At 34.1% G+C, this 13,616-nt stretch overlaps 1 protein-coding gene and 1 long non-coding RNA gene across 2 annotated transcripts in view; both read left to right on the forward strand.

The window, feature by feature from the left end:
- The first annotated feature begins 6,963 nt into the window (after positions 1 to 6,963).
- On the forward strand, positions 6,964 to 10,280 carry LOC138133265 (uncharacterized). The gene is made up of 3 exons (XR_011160297.1): positions 6,964 to 7,119; positions 7,613 to 9,249; positions 9,304 to 10,280. It is a non-coding gene; the product is annotated as an uncharacterized lncRNA (long non-coding RNA).
- Positions 10,281 to 11,316: 1,036 nt separating this feature from the next.
- The window catches only part of jing (AE binding protein 2 jing), a 28,446-nt gene continuing 26,146 nt past the window's right edge, over positions 11,317 to 13,616 (forward strand). The window contains exon 1 of the mRNA XM_069051111.1: positions 11,317 to 12,103. Within this exon, the coding sequence (XP_068907212.1) occupies positions 11,811 to 12,103 (293 nt within the window). The 5' untranslated portion in view covers positions 11,317 to 11,810. The remainder of the gene's footprint in view (positions 12,104 to 13,616) is intronic.

A 13,616-nucleotide genomic window follows, 5' to 3' on the forward strand; every position in this document is an offset into this window, starting at 1 on the left:
ATGAGGCATACAAGCGTTGTAAATCCTCATTATTCACCTGATATTCATAAGTAGGATGTTGGGTACCATTGATTTTAATATTTTTTCCAACGTCAAGTCTGAAAATGACATTTCCATCACTCAATTTAGAGATGAAAGTAGGCGTTTGCATCACATGTGAGGAAAGTAAATCACTTCCCTCACTAGTGGGGAAAGTAAAAAAAAAAATTGATCCCCATTTAGGTATGTACATACTTTCTTTAAAAGAACGTTCAAATATACATATATATACATTTGTCAGAATTCTTTATTAACAATTAGCACTTACAAAGATACTTAACTTTTTTATCAGTATTATAGAAATTAAATGTACAATTTTTTACACGAATTAAAACTCCAAATGTTCCTGATTTTTTTTTCTAAATAACGTGTACCGACACTAAATAACGGTACAGAGCTTGACGTTGACGCCAAACTAGCGCTTCTTACTACTTGTCTCCATCTCAGTAACGCATTGTATTCCTTTCCGTAGCGTGCTCGAGATTTTATAGGTAATAATTCCAAAGATACCTCAATTTCTTCGTCCATTTTTTCTATTGTTTCAACCGCAGCATTTCCTAATTCTTTTAAAATTCTGTTTTCCATATACAGTTGATTAGATGCTTTAACTTTATTACCAACAGATAAACTATTAAACTCAATGCAGTCTTTTTTTATTCTATTTTGAACAATTTTTATCTGATTTTTATCTGCAACATCAATTAGTGCCATTATTTATTAGATAGGGAATTCCGCTCATGACCATACGAAGCACTAGTCAAAGACGTTGACCGAGTCAAGGAATTCATAGTCTTATCAAAAATTTTATCAAATTCTTCTTCGGCCTGCGGAGCCGTCTGCCAGTCTTCATCTTTTATACTCCCAGCGGCATGCTGAGCACTAGTCCCTTTCAGGGACGCTTTGTAATCTGATTGAGATGTGTTTGCTTTGTGTTTACATTTAATTTGTTTCTGTTTTTTGTTATATTGTTCTATGTTTGATTTTTTGTTATGTTTAATTATTGTTTCACCAGTGAGAAATTTTATTTGATTCCTAATTGTGTTTTCACCAATTTTATTCTGTTTAGCAAACTCTTTTAAGGTAATATTTTTAGAAGTAGGATCTCCTTTTTGTGCTAAAAAATTTAATGCTAATTGTCTTGATCGCATATTATTTAAATTCTTAACTGATGGAATACTAGACTCTGTTAACGTATAATCTTTTTTAATTATTATATTTATCTTTTGTTTAGCTGACTGTTCCCTTTTGGTATTATGAGCCATTTATTATGAAATAATATCTTTCTAATAAATGGGGAATAAAGATTGTCAGATTGATCATGAACAAACATCTCCGAATAATGAATCGTTATTAAGAAAATGTTCCATTTGCCAAACCATAAAATCTCATTCAAATTTTGTTAAAAGTAAAAATCAGAAATATGGAATCGGATACATGTGTTATGACTGTAAAAGAAGACGAAATGATAAATTTACTTGTAATATATGCTTTATGGATGTTCCGATACGATATAAAAAAAGACATTTCAAAAAAATATGGCATGAAAAATTAGAAAAATATATTAACGACTTAAAAGGATAATCTCATCCATAAATGTTTTTGAATATTTTTTTCCCTAATAAATGGGGCTCTCGAAAGATCAGCTTCGTAAAATGACCCTTGAGGAGATTATAAAACTTACTAAGTGGGCGACATAATTGAACAAATTAATAAAGACAGTTCGTCTTCGACTCACGAGATAGCTTCGCTATCGAGTTCAGCGAAGCCTGGTGAAGCCAGCCCAGAGGCCAAGCCGAAGCCTCACCATGAGCCGTCCTCGATGGATAAATATTTTTTAACACCACGGACAAATAATGAGATTGTCCTAAATAAACTAAATTTAAAAAAATTAAAAACCATTGCAAAAAGACTGGGCTTAAGAAACTATTCACAATACAACTCGAAGACTAAATCAGACCTCATAAAATTAATTCTAAAAGAAGAGCTCGATGCTGGCGACTGGTTTAATAAATTAAGTAGACTCAATATTAAAAAATTAAAATCGATTGCTGAAAAACTAGTTATAAAAATAAAGCAAAATAGTAAAAAAACAGATCTAGTGAATCGAATTTCAGATAATGTAAACAATGAAAATTTAAATACTGTTCTTAAAGAAATTGGGTCGCAAAGTTTAGAGGAATTATTAGAGGAAACCATGTCAAAAAACGAATCGACTCAGAATACAACGATAAAAGAATTAAGAAAAATTGCAAAAGAAAAGAATATCAAAGGTTACTCTAAAATGAAGAAGGCAGAATTATTACAAAAAATTAACGACCAACCGTTCGCTTTCGACGATAGTTATTTTACAGAGTTTTCAAAAAAATCTAAAATTAAAATAATAGAAGAAGAAACAAAAGCTGAATACAGTAAAAAATGGGGGAGACACAAAGTTTACTATAACACATAATTATGAAAAAAATTACTGTCATTAGAGAGGGATTAAATGAAATGATTAAAATAGTAAAACAGAAAACAAATTTCAAAGAAGGAGATTTAATGAATATAGTGATTAATCATCCTGATCTTTGGAATCCTATTTCCACAGGGTTATCAAGAACTTCTGATATTGACAATTTATTAAACAAAATTCAAAGTATCTTAACTTCAAATCAAGATTTAGATATTATATGCGGTTGTACATTTTATGCTGAAGTAGTTAATATGCCTAGAGGTGGTACTAATGCGAAAAGATTATTAAATATAGCAGAAGACTCACGAACAAAGAAAAGTATAATACAAATAAAAAACAAAGATAATTTATGTTGTCCAAGAGCTGTTATTGTTGGATTAACTTATCATACAAATATTATACTTGGTAAAGAATATGATCGTAATGATATAAGATATATTAGAATGGGAAGAAATTTACAAATGACTTTAGCTCAAGAGCTGTGTAATCAACTTGGAGAATATAATAAAAACTATTTTACTTTAGACGATATTAAAAATTTAGAAAAAGTATTAAATATTCAAATAAAAGTCGTAGCAGCAGAATGCTTTAATTCCATAATATATTCGGGGGCTGATAAAAACGTAAAAGTTTATTTATATAAAAATGGAAATCATTTTGATACGATCAGTAGTATGACAGCTTTCCACGGTGAGTCTTATTATTGTGAAAAATGTGATAAACCATATCAAAATAAAGACGGACACAAATGCAAAACGAAGGATAAAATATGGGTAATGTGTTTCAAGTCTAATCACAAAGAAGACTCTTCAAAAAGAATATATTGTGAAAAATGTAATAGATATTGCTTTAATCAAGAATGTTTAGAAAATCATTCAGAAGTTTGTGAAAGATTTCATAAATGCTTAAAGTGTAATAAAACACTCAAAAGAGGTGATAAAATGGTTGACGAAGGTAAAAAAATGATTGAAGAAGGAAATAAAATAATTGAAGAAGGAAATAACAAGAAGGGTAATCAAATCATTAAAAAAGGTAACAAAATGATAGAAGAGGGTAGTAAAGAATACAGATGTGGATGGGAAAAATGTCGAAATTGTTATAAAGAAGTTGAAATATTAAAACATAAATGTTATATGCAATGGAAACGACAAAAAGGTGGAATCTGTCAAACAACAATGAAAGACGGTGATAAAATATACAAAGTAAAAGGCTGTGAAAATTGTAACGAAAAAGGTTGTACTAAAATATACTCTAAAGAAAAAATTAAAAACAAAAACTATTGGCTTTATCAATGCAAGAAATGCAAAACCTGTGTTAAAAAACCGTTGGATGATGAAGACCCTTTTGTGTGTCTTGACTGTGGTTCTAGAAAGCATACAAATAATTGTACCTATACAGGAAAATATTTATTCTTTGATTATGAAGCGATGCAAGAAACAGGCAAACACATCGCTAATTTAGTTATATCTCACGATTTTAGCGGAAATGTTAATTCTTTTAAGACTAACGAAGATTTCTGTAAATGGTTAATTTCTAGAGATCATCGAGGACACACAGCTATTGCACATTATTCTAAAGGTTATGATTCTTACTTTATTTTAAAATATTGCGTTGAAAACGGTATTAAACCTTTCTGCGTATATAATGGATCTAAAATAATGTTAATGGAAATAAAATCAATTAATTTAAAAATTATTGATAGTAGTAATTTTGTTCAAGGACCTTTAAAAAACTTTCCCAAAACATTCGGTCTAAAAGAACTTAAAAAAGGTTCATTTCTTCAATACAACAGAAAATCAAAACTATATTGGAAAAATACCTGATACAAAATACTATGGTGTTAATTCTATGAAACCAAAAGAAAGGGAAGAGTTTTTAGAATGGCATAAACAAAAAAGAAAAGAAAATTATTTGTTTGATTTTAAAAAAGAACTTTATGATTATTGTAATTCTGATGTTGATATATTAAGAAGAGGATGTCTTGAATTAAGAAATCAGTTTCTAGAAATTGCTAATATAGATCCTTTTAGATATATTACTATTGCAGGTGTTTGCTTGGCTATACAGGGTGTTTGAAAATTGCTAGTACAAAAAAATACTGGTAATTGGTGATGGTGAGTTAAAGCCATCGGCAAGAAAAAATTTTAATAAAAGTCCTCTAGTTTTCGAGATAAAAATGACTAAAAATTGGGTTAAAATTGTTAGTACCATTGTTAGTTGCCAAAATCTTGCAAAAAAATATTTATTTTTTATATTGTTGTATGTCCTTCATTATCACGCTTGGTTACCAAGGTTTAAAAAATACTGCCCCGCCTGAGGCGTAAAATATGCTGGGATACGGTTACTTTATCCCTTTTGTTTAAAAAAATTAAAAATTAGTTTTTTGGATTTCTTAGAGCTTCTAGATGCCACAGTTTTTTTTTTGTACTAGCAATTTTCAAACACCCTGTATATAGATCAAAATATATTAAGAAAGATACAATAGCTGTTGTTGATAATCTGAAAAAAGATCAATATTCTCAACAATCAATTTCATGGTTAAATAGTTTTCATAATCCAAATATAAAACACGCATTAAACAATGGTGAAGTGAAAATATGTGGATCAAAAGTTGACGGATTTTACCAATATCACGGGTGTTTTTGGCATGGTTGTACTAAATGTTATAGTTCAGATTTTATTAATAATAAGATTAAAACAACTATGGAAGATCTTTATGAGAAAACAATAGAAAGAAGCGAGCAAATAAAAAAAGCTGGTTATAACTTAATAGAAATGTGGGAATGTGAGTGGACAAAGTCAAAAGAATATAAGAAAGAAATGAAACAAATTGAAGAAGAAATTAAGGAATTGGAAGAACTTAGTCCTAGAAAAGCATTCATTGGAGGAAGAACGAATGCAACAAAATTGCGCGTTAAGGGGAAGAAAATGAAATATATAGATATTTGCAGTTTATATCCAACAGTACAATGTTACGATGATTATCCAGTTGGACATCCTACTAAAATATTCAAACCTCGTACGTATAATTCAGATTGGTATGGTTTAATAAAATGTGCAATTTTACCACCAAAAGGTTTGTATCACCCCGTTTTACCTGTTAAGAATAAAACCAAATCTGGTGATGAAAAACTAACATTTCCATTATGTCAATTGTGCGCAAAATTAAATCATCAAAAAGATAAATGTTCTCATACGGAATCTCAAAGAATTATTATCAGAGGAACCTGGTTTACCAACGAAGTAAAAAAAGCAATTGAAAATTTAAAGGATATGTGAAAGCGTTTATGAAAATCAAATTAGAAACAAGCCCTTGGCAGGATGATTTTGAATCAGAAGAAGAATATAGAAAAGCTGTAAAAGAAAATCTAGGTATTGAATTGGGTAAAATAGAAAATAACCCTGGAAAGAGGGCTGTTGCGAAAATATGCTTAAATTCCTTTTGGGGTAAATTTGGGCAAAGACAAAATATGGGTGCAACAGAATATGTTACAGATGTTAAAAGGTTTTATGAAATTTTATTAGACGAGAAACTTGATAATATACGTATAAACGATATAAATGAAAATATGTTACAAATTGATTATAAGTTAAAAGATTGCTATATAGAAAATGATTTCAATACCAATATATTTATAGCTGCTTTTACAACTGCAAATGCAAGACTAAGATTATACGAAATGTTAGATAAATTAGGAAAAAGCGTAGCATATTATGATACAGATAGTATTGTATATATAGATGATGGAAAAAACACTGTTAAAACAGGCTGTCTATTGGGACATTGGACAGACGAATTAGGTAAAGGCGTATGGATAATAGACTGGATATCAACAGGCCCAAAAAGTTATTGTTATAAGACTAATACAGCTAAAATTGTTTGTAGAATAAAAGGATTTACGTTAAATTATGAAACGTCCGAAAAGATTAATTCCGATAGTATAAATAATATTTTAGAATACAAAGACAAAAAAATCAGTACACAATATAATCGAATTACCAGAGATTCTAAAACTAAAGAACTTTTAAATAAAATAGAAACAACAGAATTTGGTTTTGTTTATGACAAGAGAGTTATTCTAGAAAACTTTGATACAATACCGTTTGGATATTAATCCTTTTAGAGTAAATTAACTTCTTATAACTTTAAAACACATTAAACACAAAAAAATTAATGTTAAAAAAGTATTTTATCGTTTTTATTCCATCGTATTACTTTTTAGACACAAATTGGAGGTTTGATATACAAAGAGTAACTGAAGACTTGTAAAGGTCTAATTTATTTATTAGAAATTCTAAATATTTTGAATTTTCAAAAATAGATAAATTGCATGCAGAAACGTTAACTGAGTTGCCTGCTTCGGAAAGGCAATCGTGGTCAATATATTGTAAAATCGAGTTCAAGAAACCTTTGTGACCATGCCATTGTATGTTGCACTAGCACAGTGATCTGTGACTAGCACACCGAAAGATGGCGCGAAGTCAAATGTCAAAATAAAGTCACTGTATGCACTGTATATCAAGCGACTTTATGTCAAAATATTGTCAAATCACTTTCATCTTTTCCATAGATAAACCATCTTTTCTTACGTGACTTTTCTTGAGTTTATTGAAGAACACAAAATAAGGTAAGGAGAATTGTTATTAATTTTTGTGTATTTCGATGGTTCCTTCTGTGGTTCATTAATTCAAAACTCATGGAAGGGGCTGTCCTATTTTATGTGGGTGAATACGCTAGGTACAGTTGCGGCCGTTGAAAACTCAGACACTTTGACAACGCCAAACTTTTGGCTTTGTAAATGGTATTGAAAGTGACGTTTCTCAAAATGTCACTCAAACATTATCCACATTAATTTCTCTCGCAATGGTTCTTATACTCACACCGTCCCTCAGTCAAACACATTTTTGCAAATCAGATAATTGCAGCATTTCAAAAGTTACGCGCGATTCTGACCTAATATGTCAAATACTGACACTGACTTTATAATCCTTGATGAAAATCCTGTTTACGCTAATCAAATTTCGGAAATTTATACAGAGTGTTAAAAACTTTCCTGTCTGAGATTTCAACGGCCGCAACTGTACACAACAACTTTTTATGCATTTCTTTATCTGTTACAGAAAAACAATGGTACAAGAAAAACGATATGGCGTTGATAGTCGATTAATCGACGAATTAAAAATTATACAGTTAAAGAGAAGGAAAAGAGCAATGTTTCAACAATTGGCCTTTGTTTCTTTCAATAACGTTGGAGGAAGTGAAGTAATGGTCACGGCTACCTTCAAACAACTTACAATTGATTCAACGAACATAAAAGATTATCGCCCGCCAGTGCAGGAGATGGATAGAATTGATGACACAACATTGGAAATAGTGATCAACATTCTTCTGTTTATAAGAATCCGATTCAGTAGTGCTGCTAGTTTAACCGCCTTTACGACAGCTCTTGGAGATTTGGCTGAAGATGATTCATCATCCTCTGAAGGATCCAATGCATCTGCTTCGACAGAGTAGTCACAAACATCAATTTCAAGCACAGATGAAACTATGCTCATGTTCCAGGGTGAAAATTAAGGTTGTTAAAAAGCAAATTATCTGAAGTTTTTTATATTTCATAAGTTTTTTATATTTTTATTATACAGTGAGTTTTTTTAAGACTGGCCATAGGGTTTTACATGCTAATTTTTCAACCCCCTGTTAACTTTTGTTCCAATAAAAATATCCAAACCATTTTTGGAACAAAGTTGGATGATTTTTTAAACTATCGGATAGATTACAATTTAATATCCTAAACTGTCGAAAAAGTTGTGAAAAAATATTTTTTAGGGCGCCGAAATAGTAGTACGTCGAGCGGCCGCCAGAGTAGCGCCATTGTCGGCTCAACCAGCACCTGACGATCTCCAATTTTGGACGCTTTCGGCGCGCTAAAAAATATTTTGTTCACAACTTTTTCGACAGTTTGAGATATTGAATTGTAATCTATCCGATAGTTTAAAAAATCATCCAAATTTGTTCCAAAAATGGTTTGAATATTTTCATCGGAACAAAAGTTAACAGGGGGTTGAAAAATTAGCATGTAAAACCCTATGGCCAGTCTTAAAAAAAACTCACTGTATATTTTCATGGCAACTTATTCAGCTAACTCTGATATTTTTCACTTTTTTTCATTTTTCTATTAACAAAGGTGTATCATCAATAATAGTTATTTACACTACGAGAGAGGAAGGTAAAGCTTTTGTTCACGCGAATTGCATGTTCGGCCACGACGCGCAGCGGAGTGGTCGATGCAATTCAAGTGAACAAAAGCGGTCTTACTCTCGAGTGCTGTATTTGATTTTGTTCGATACCTGACATAACTCCTTAGAAAATGAGTCTGTAACTTTATATTCAAAATTTTAAATAAAATTAAAATAAAATAAATAAATCACATTTTCGGAGAGATCTGTTGCTATGGAAAAAAATAAAATACAAAATAAACAAAGTTTTGCAAAGTCAATAAAGTGATTGTGCACACCACGTTGTGGAAATGGATGACGAAGAATTCTGTGTTCCTGATGACGTCCTGGAAGAGGCAAGTGCCGCAAAGTACCAAATGGTGCCTACGAAATCAAAATTACGATACCAGAAAGAATTGGAAATATTTACACAATGGCAGACCGAGATCAAGGGAAAAGACGAAAGCAGCATCAGCGCGGTTATTCAATGTTGAAGAGTACACTGTTTGTATTTCAAAACGTTTATATCTCCAGGTATCCAGGTAAGAGGTTTTTTTAATAAGCTATTAGTTGTTTTAATATAATAAATTGTACAGGTTCAACAGTCTCACCTCCTTTTTGAAAACAAAATGTAGAAACTATCAGCCGAAAAAAGCTACAACTTCTTCAAGAAACGATGTTTGCAAGTTTTTACTGGAAGCGGTGGACCAAGAGTGGATCCTTCAGAAAGTTGTACTGATGATGGGCATATTCGGTGGCCGTCGTGATTAATTATGTAAAGTGATGAATTGTTATACAGACTGGCCATAGGGTTTTACAAGCTACATTTTTCAACCCCCTGTTAACTTTTGTCCTCATGAAAATATTCAACCCAGTTTTGTAGTAAAGTTGTGGGATATCATAATGTATTGAAACAATTTCAATTTAATAACCAGAATCAAGGAATAAATTATAGCAAAAAGACATTTTTTAAATTCCGTTTGCTCTAATTTTAAATTTTCAGTAGGCTAAAATTTCACCTGACATTTGTAATTTTGATATGTAATTGATTATGTGATTGCTTAACTGCCTCTGGAGGCCATTTTGAACATTTCATTTAATTTTTATTAAAGTAAAGAAACTTGTTATAACATAAATAATGAATCTATCGTTATAAAATGTAAAATATTAATGTTCACACTATTTTTTGCAAATAACATTTTATTTGTAAATTGTCTATTACAACCATTTAGGTATTACAAATACAAAGTTAACAGGAGGTTGAAAAATTAGCAGGTAAAACCCTCTGGCCAGTCTTAAAAAAACGCACTGTATACGTTATTCACGTTGAATTGAACATTTCAAGGTCAAATAATTTAGCAAACAGTGACATGCAGGTAAATACCGTTCACGATGGATTGAGCATTGCTAAATTCGCATTATGTTGGTTAGCTGCATGTCACTATTTACAAAACATAATTACAGAGCCAAAAAATAAAATTATTTGACCTTGAAATGTTCAACTCCACGTGAATAACGTTTAGTTATTATTGGTATGTAATTATTTTCAATATACAAATTCTTTTTCATAAAATTGAATTTCAATTATGCGTGAGCGAAAGTGCGTGAGCGAGAGTGGTACCTTCACTCACTGGTAACCATGGATACAGACCCACTTTCTAGGGAGGTATCGAACAAAATAATAAATAAATTACATATTCATATTTAGTTTTATTTATGTCAAGAACACAAATCTTTTTTGATAATTGCAATTTTAGTCAATTCTAATATAATTCATTTGTTCAATCTATGACAATATTTGATTTTTAATTTTAAATATTTTAAAAAATGTTGAATATTCAAAGGTGAATTTGTTTGGCCGGAATCGTATTCCAATGTGTGCTAAAGTGGCCCAACAGAAAAACGTAAAATCTTTGAAAAATGTTAATTTTAAAATATACCTTAAAAACGATGGTGTTTTCACGATTTTTTTTGCTCTTCTGTTAACCCTTGAAAATCGGGGTCTTTTCACGATTTTTTTTTGCTTTTCTGTTAACCCTTGAAAATCGGGGTGTTTTACCTTAAAAAGTGCTGTGTGCTGAAGGAGCCCACTGCTTTTCAGTTTACCCTTGAAAATCGGGGTGTTTTCACGATTTTTTTAACTGCTCTCCAACCGAGTACTCTTTTTTATCTGAAAATCTGTTATCGAATTTGAATTTTTCCGCCTCTAGCACTTTGATTAGTAGAACGAAGATGGCCGATCGAGTACGTACGGAAACGCGAAAAAAATTCAAATTTGTTATTGTTTTGTGAATCGAAAATTTTTAGCAGAATTGAAAGATTATTCAGGCTTTCGTGATTTTGTCGATGACGAATTGATCGTTAAAGAATCGATATAAAAACAGATAAGTAATTTGTAAATTGATAAAATTAAAAAAATTCTTGGGACATTTTTTCGGAACGATTAAAAAACGAATAGTTCGCTCGCTGTCCCTCGTCTAGTCCTTCGGTGAATTAATATACACGATGGCAAAACCTTTTCCAACCGGTTCTCGTCGGAGCCTCCTTTGAACTCTCACCGGGTTGGTTCTTCCTCTTCGTGTCCAAATTCGTGCGCGACATGCGTGCGGCGTCCGTGGAGGGGCGCCGTCCATTTAAACCTCCCGGCCGATGCTGCCGCCATCTGAGCTCGTCGTTATTCGCGCGTCGGTCCTCCGCTTCGTCCGTTTGATCGTCGTAAAGTCGCGCGCGTCAACGACGACGCCGCGAGAATCAAACCCAAACCGTGTCGGTACGACCAGATCGCCGTCGTCGCGGCGCGTGCACCATCCTGGCGCGACGTCGGACGCACCGGACGCGTCCGCTCGTCGACCCTTCCGATCAGCGGTGCACCGGTGCAGCGTGCAGTGCAGATGTCATCAGCCGGAGTGGAACCGCGGCCACCTCGACGACTGAATTATGTAATTGTTCGGCGGCCAATGAACGTCGCATGCACTGACGCAGGGAAGGGCAGCGTGACGTCACGAGTGCAGGGCCCCCCTCCGCGTCCCGCTGGTCCGGGCAGGCGCGCGCCGCCCGACCGACCGAGAGGCTCGAGTGTGCGGTGCGACAGTGTGTTCTCAAAATGGCAGACGGGTCGTGTTCGGGAAAACAAAACGATGTAAGCGAGATGACACTGGCCAAGGGCTACGCCGACCGGATGGCGGACGACGGCGGCGCGATCGACGGCGGTTGTGTTGAGGTGAATCCGTTCTACTTGGCCGGTGGTGGTGGTGGTGGTGCTGGTGTCGGTCAGTTGTTTGATAAGTTCGATGGGAGGACGGACGACGGACAGCACCAGGACTTTTTGCCGTGCGAGGACGACTGCAGGAAGAAGCGATGCGTCGACCGCTACGACAGCTCCGAGTCCTCAGACAGGTTCGTGTCGATTCACAATCGATCGTCGACGTTGGCGCGATCGACGTCGATCGTCCGACGGTCATTGTCGCGGCCTTTACCTTAACCGAACGGTGCAAATCGAAACTGAGAGTGCACTCGTTTCTTTTCATTTCTTTCCTTTTTTTTTCGCGAGAGACTGGTCGCCGCACTTTCGCGATTACTACATACTTGTTTGGTGTCAACGACACCGTGGATTTGTGTTGCGTATTCCGCGCACGGCCTCGACGCCTTCTTACGGATGCATCGCTCTTTGTGCGTGCGACGATCTGTCATATGCACTCGCCTCTTTACTGTTCTTTTCGACGATTCAACCTCCACCCCTCGCTCCGCCGACGACCGTCCACAGGATTCACGCTTCATCTTGTCCGACTTCACGTGGGGAAATTCGTCACGATCTTTCCGAACCTCCGACCGACCGAGCGAAAACCTCTTCACGCACCACGATCCTTCCCAAAAAAAAACACAACTTTCAACACTTTTCCGATCTTCCGGATCCAAACGACGATCGCGGACGCCACGAAACCAACACATAACTGTCACATCTGGGTTGTCCCTCCTCAAACAAAACAAAAATATTTTGTTTTGATCGAGTCATTCCTTATCTCAAGAAAATCCAACATTGTTGTTGTTGTTGTTTATTGAGTCGTAAGCGGTTTGTCGTACGCAGAAAAAAATTCAAATGTAAACAGGCTTGATTTTTTTCATAAAATGTTACCAACGGAAGTATCAACTGGATATTTATAATGTAGCCATAAAATGTTTTATGTTGTAAGCAGAAATGTCAACAGAAGGTGTTACGGAAACATAATTTTATCGGGAAATATATTGGGTGTCAAAAGTTAAGGACAACAAAATGTTTACGTTTTCAGTTTACGAGTGGGAATACTTCAAGATTCACTCACAGAGGAGTGGGCATTAATGAGCGAAAATAAATTTAAGAAAATTTCTTTTTCTTCGCAATTTTCTCCCAACAATTTTCCCTCATGTTGTTTCCTGCCCGTCGATCCGGAGTCCGGATCGTGAACGTCTTCGCTTACCAATTAGTCGAACGGGGTTAGATGACACAACAAAAGAATTATTTGACCTAGATGTAATAAATACTTGCACCGCTTTTGTACAGTTTACATAATAGCACTTTGGGTAGGTCAGTAACTAATTCATAATTAATGCAACAGCGCACCTATACACTGGATGATTTGAAGATGATTCGCACCGTCTCTCGTTCCTGAAGGTGAAGAATTGTCGCGTAATTTTGAAAAAAGATTTGCTTCCGGTTTTGGCGGAAACAATCGTCTTTTTTTTTGTAATCGGAACAGTTCGTGCCAAGGAAAACTGTAGTTTTCGTGGAATAATTATTATTATGGAAAAAACAAAATCCTATTCTTGGAGAAACCAAAAGTGTTGAGTCGATTCAGGGTCATCGAGATACGTCACCAATCGCACGAATTAAATGGTTTTTATTGTTTTTTTTTGAGAGATATTTTAGAGAAAC

This window comes from Tenebrio molitor, chromosome 6 (genome assembly GCF_963966145.1).
Source record: "Tenebrio molitor chromosome 6, icTenMoli1.1, whole genome shotgun sequence".
NCBI classification, from domain to species: domain Eukaryota; kingdom Metazoa; phylum Arthropoda; class Insecta; order Coleoptera; family Tenebrionidae; genus Tenebrio; species Tenebrio molitor.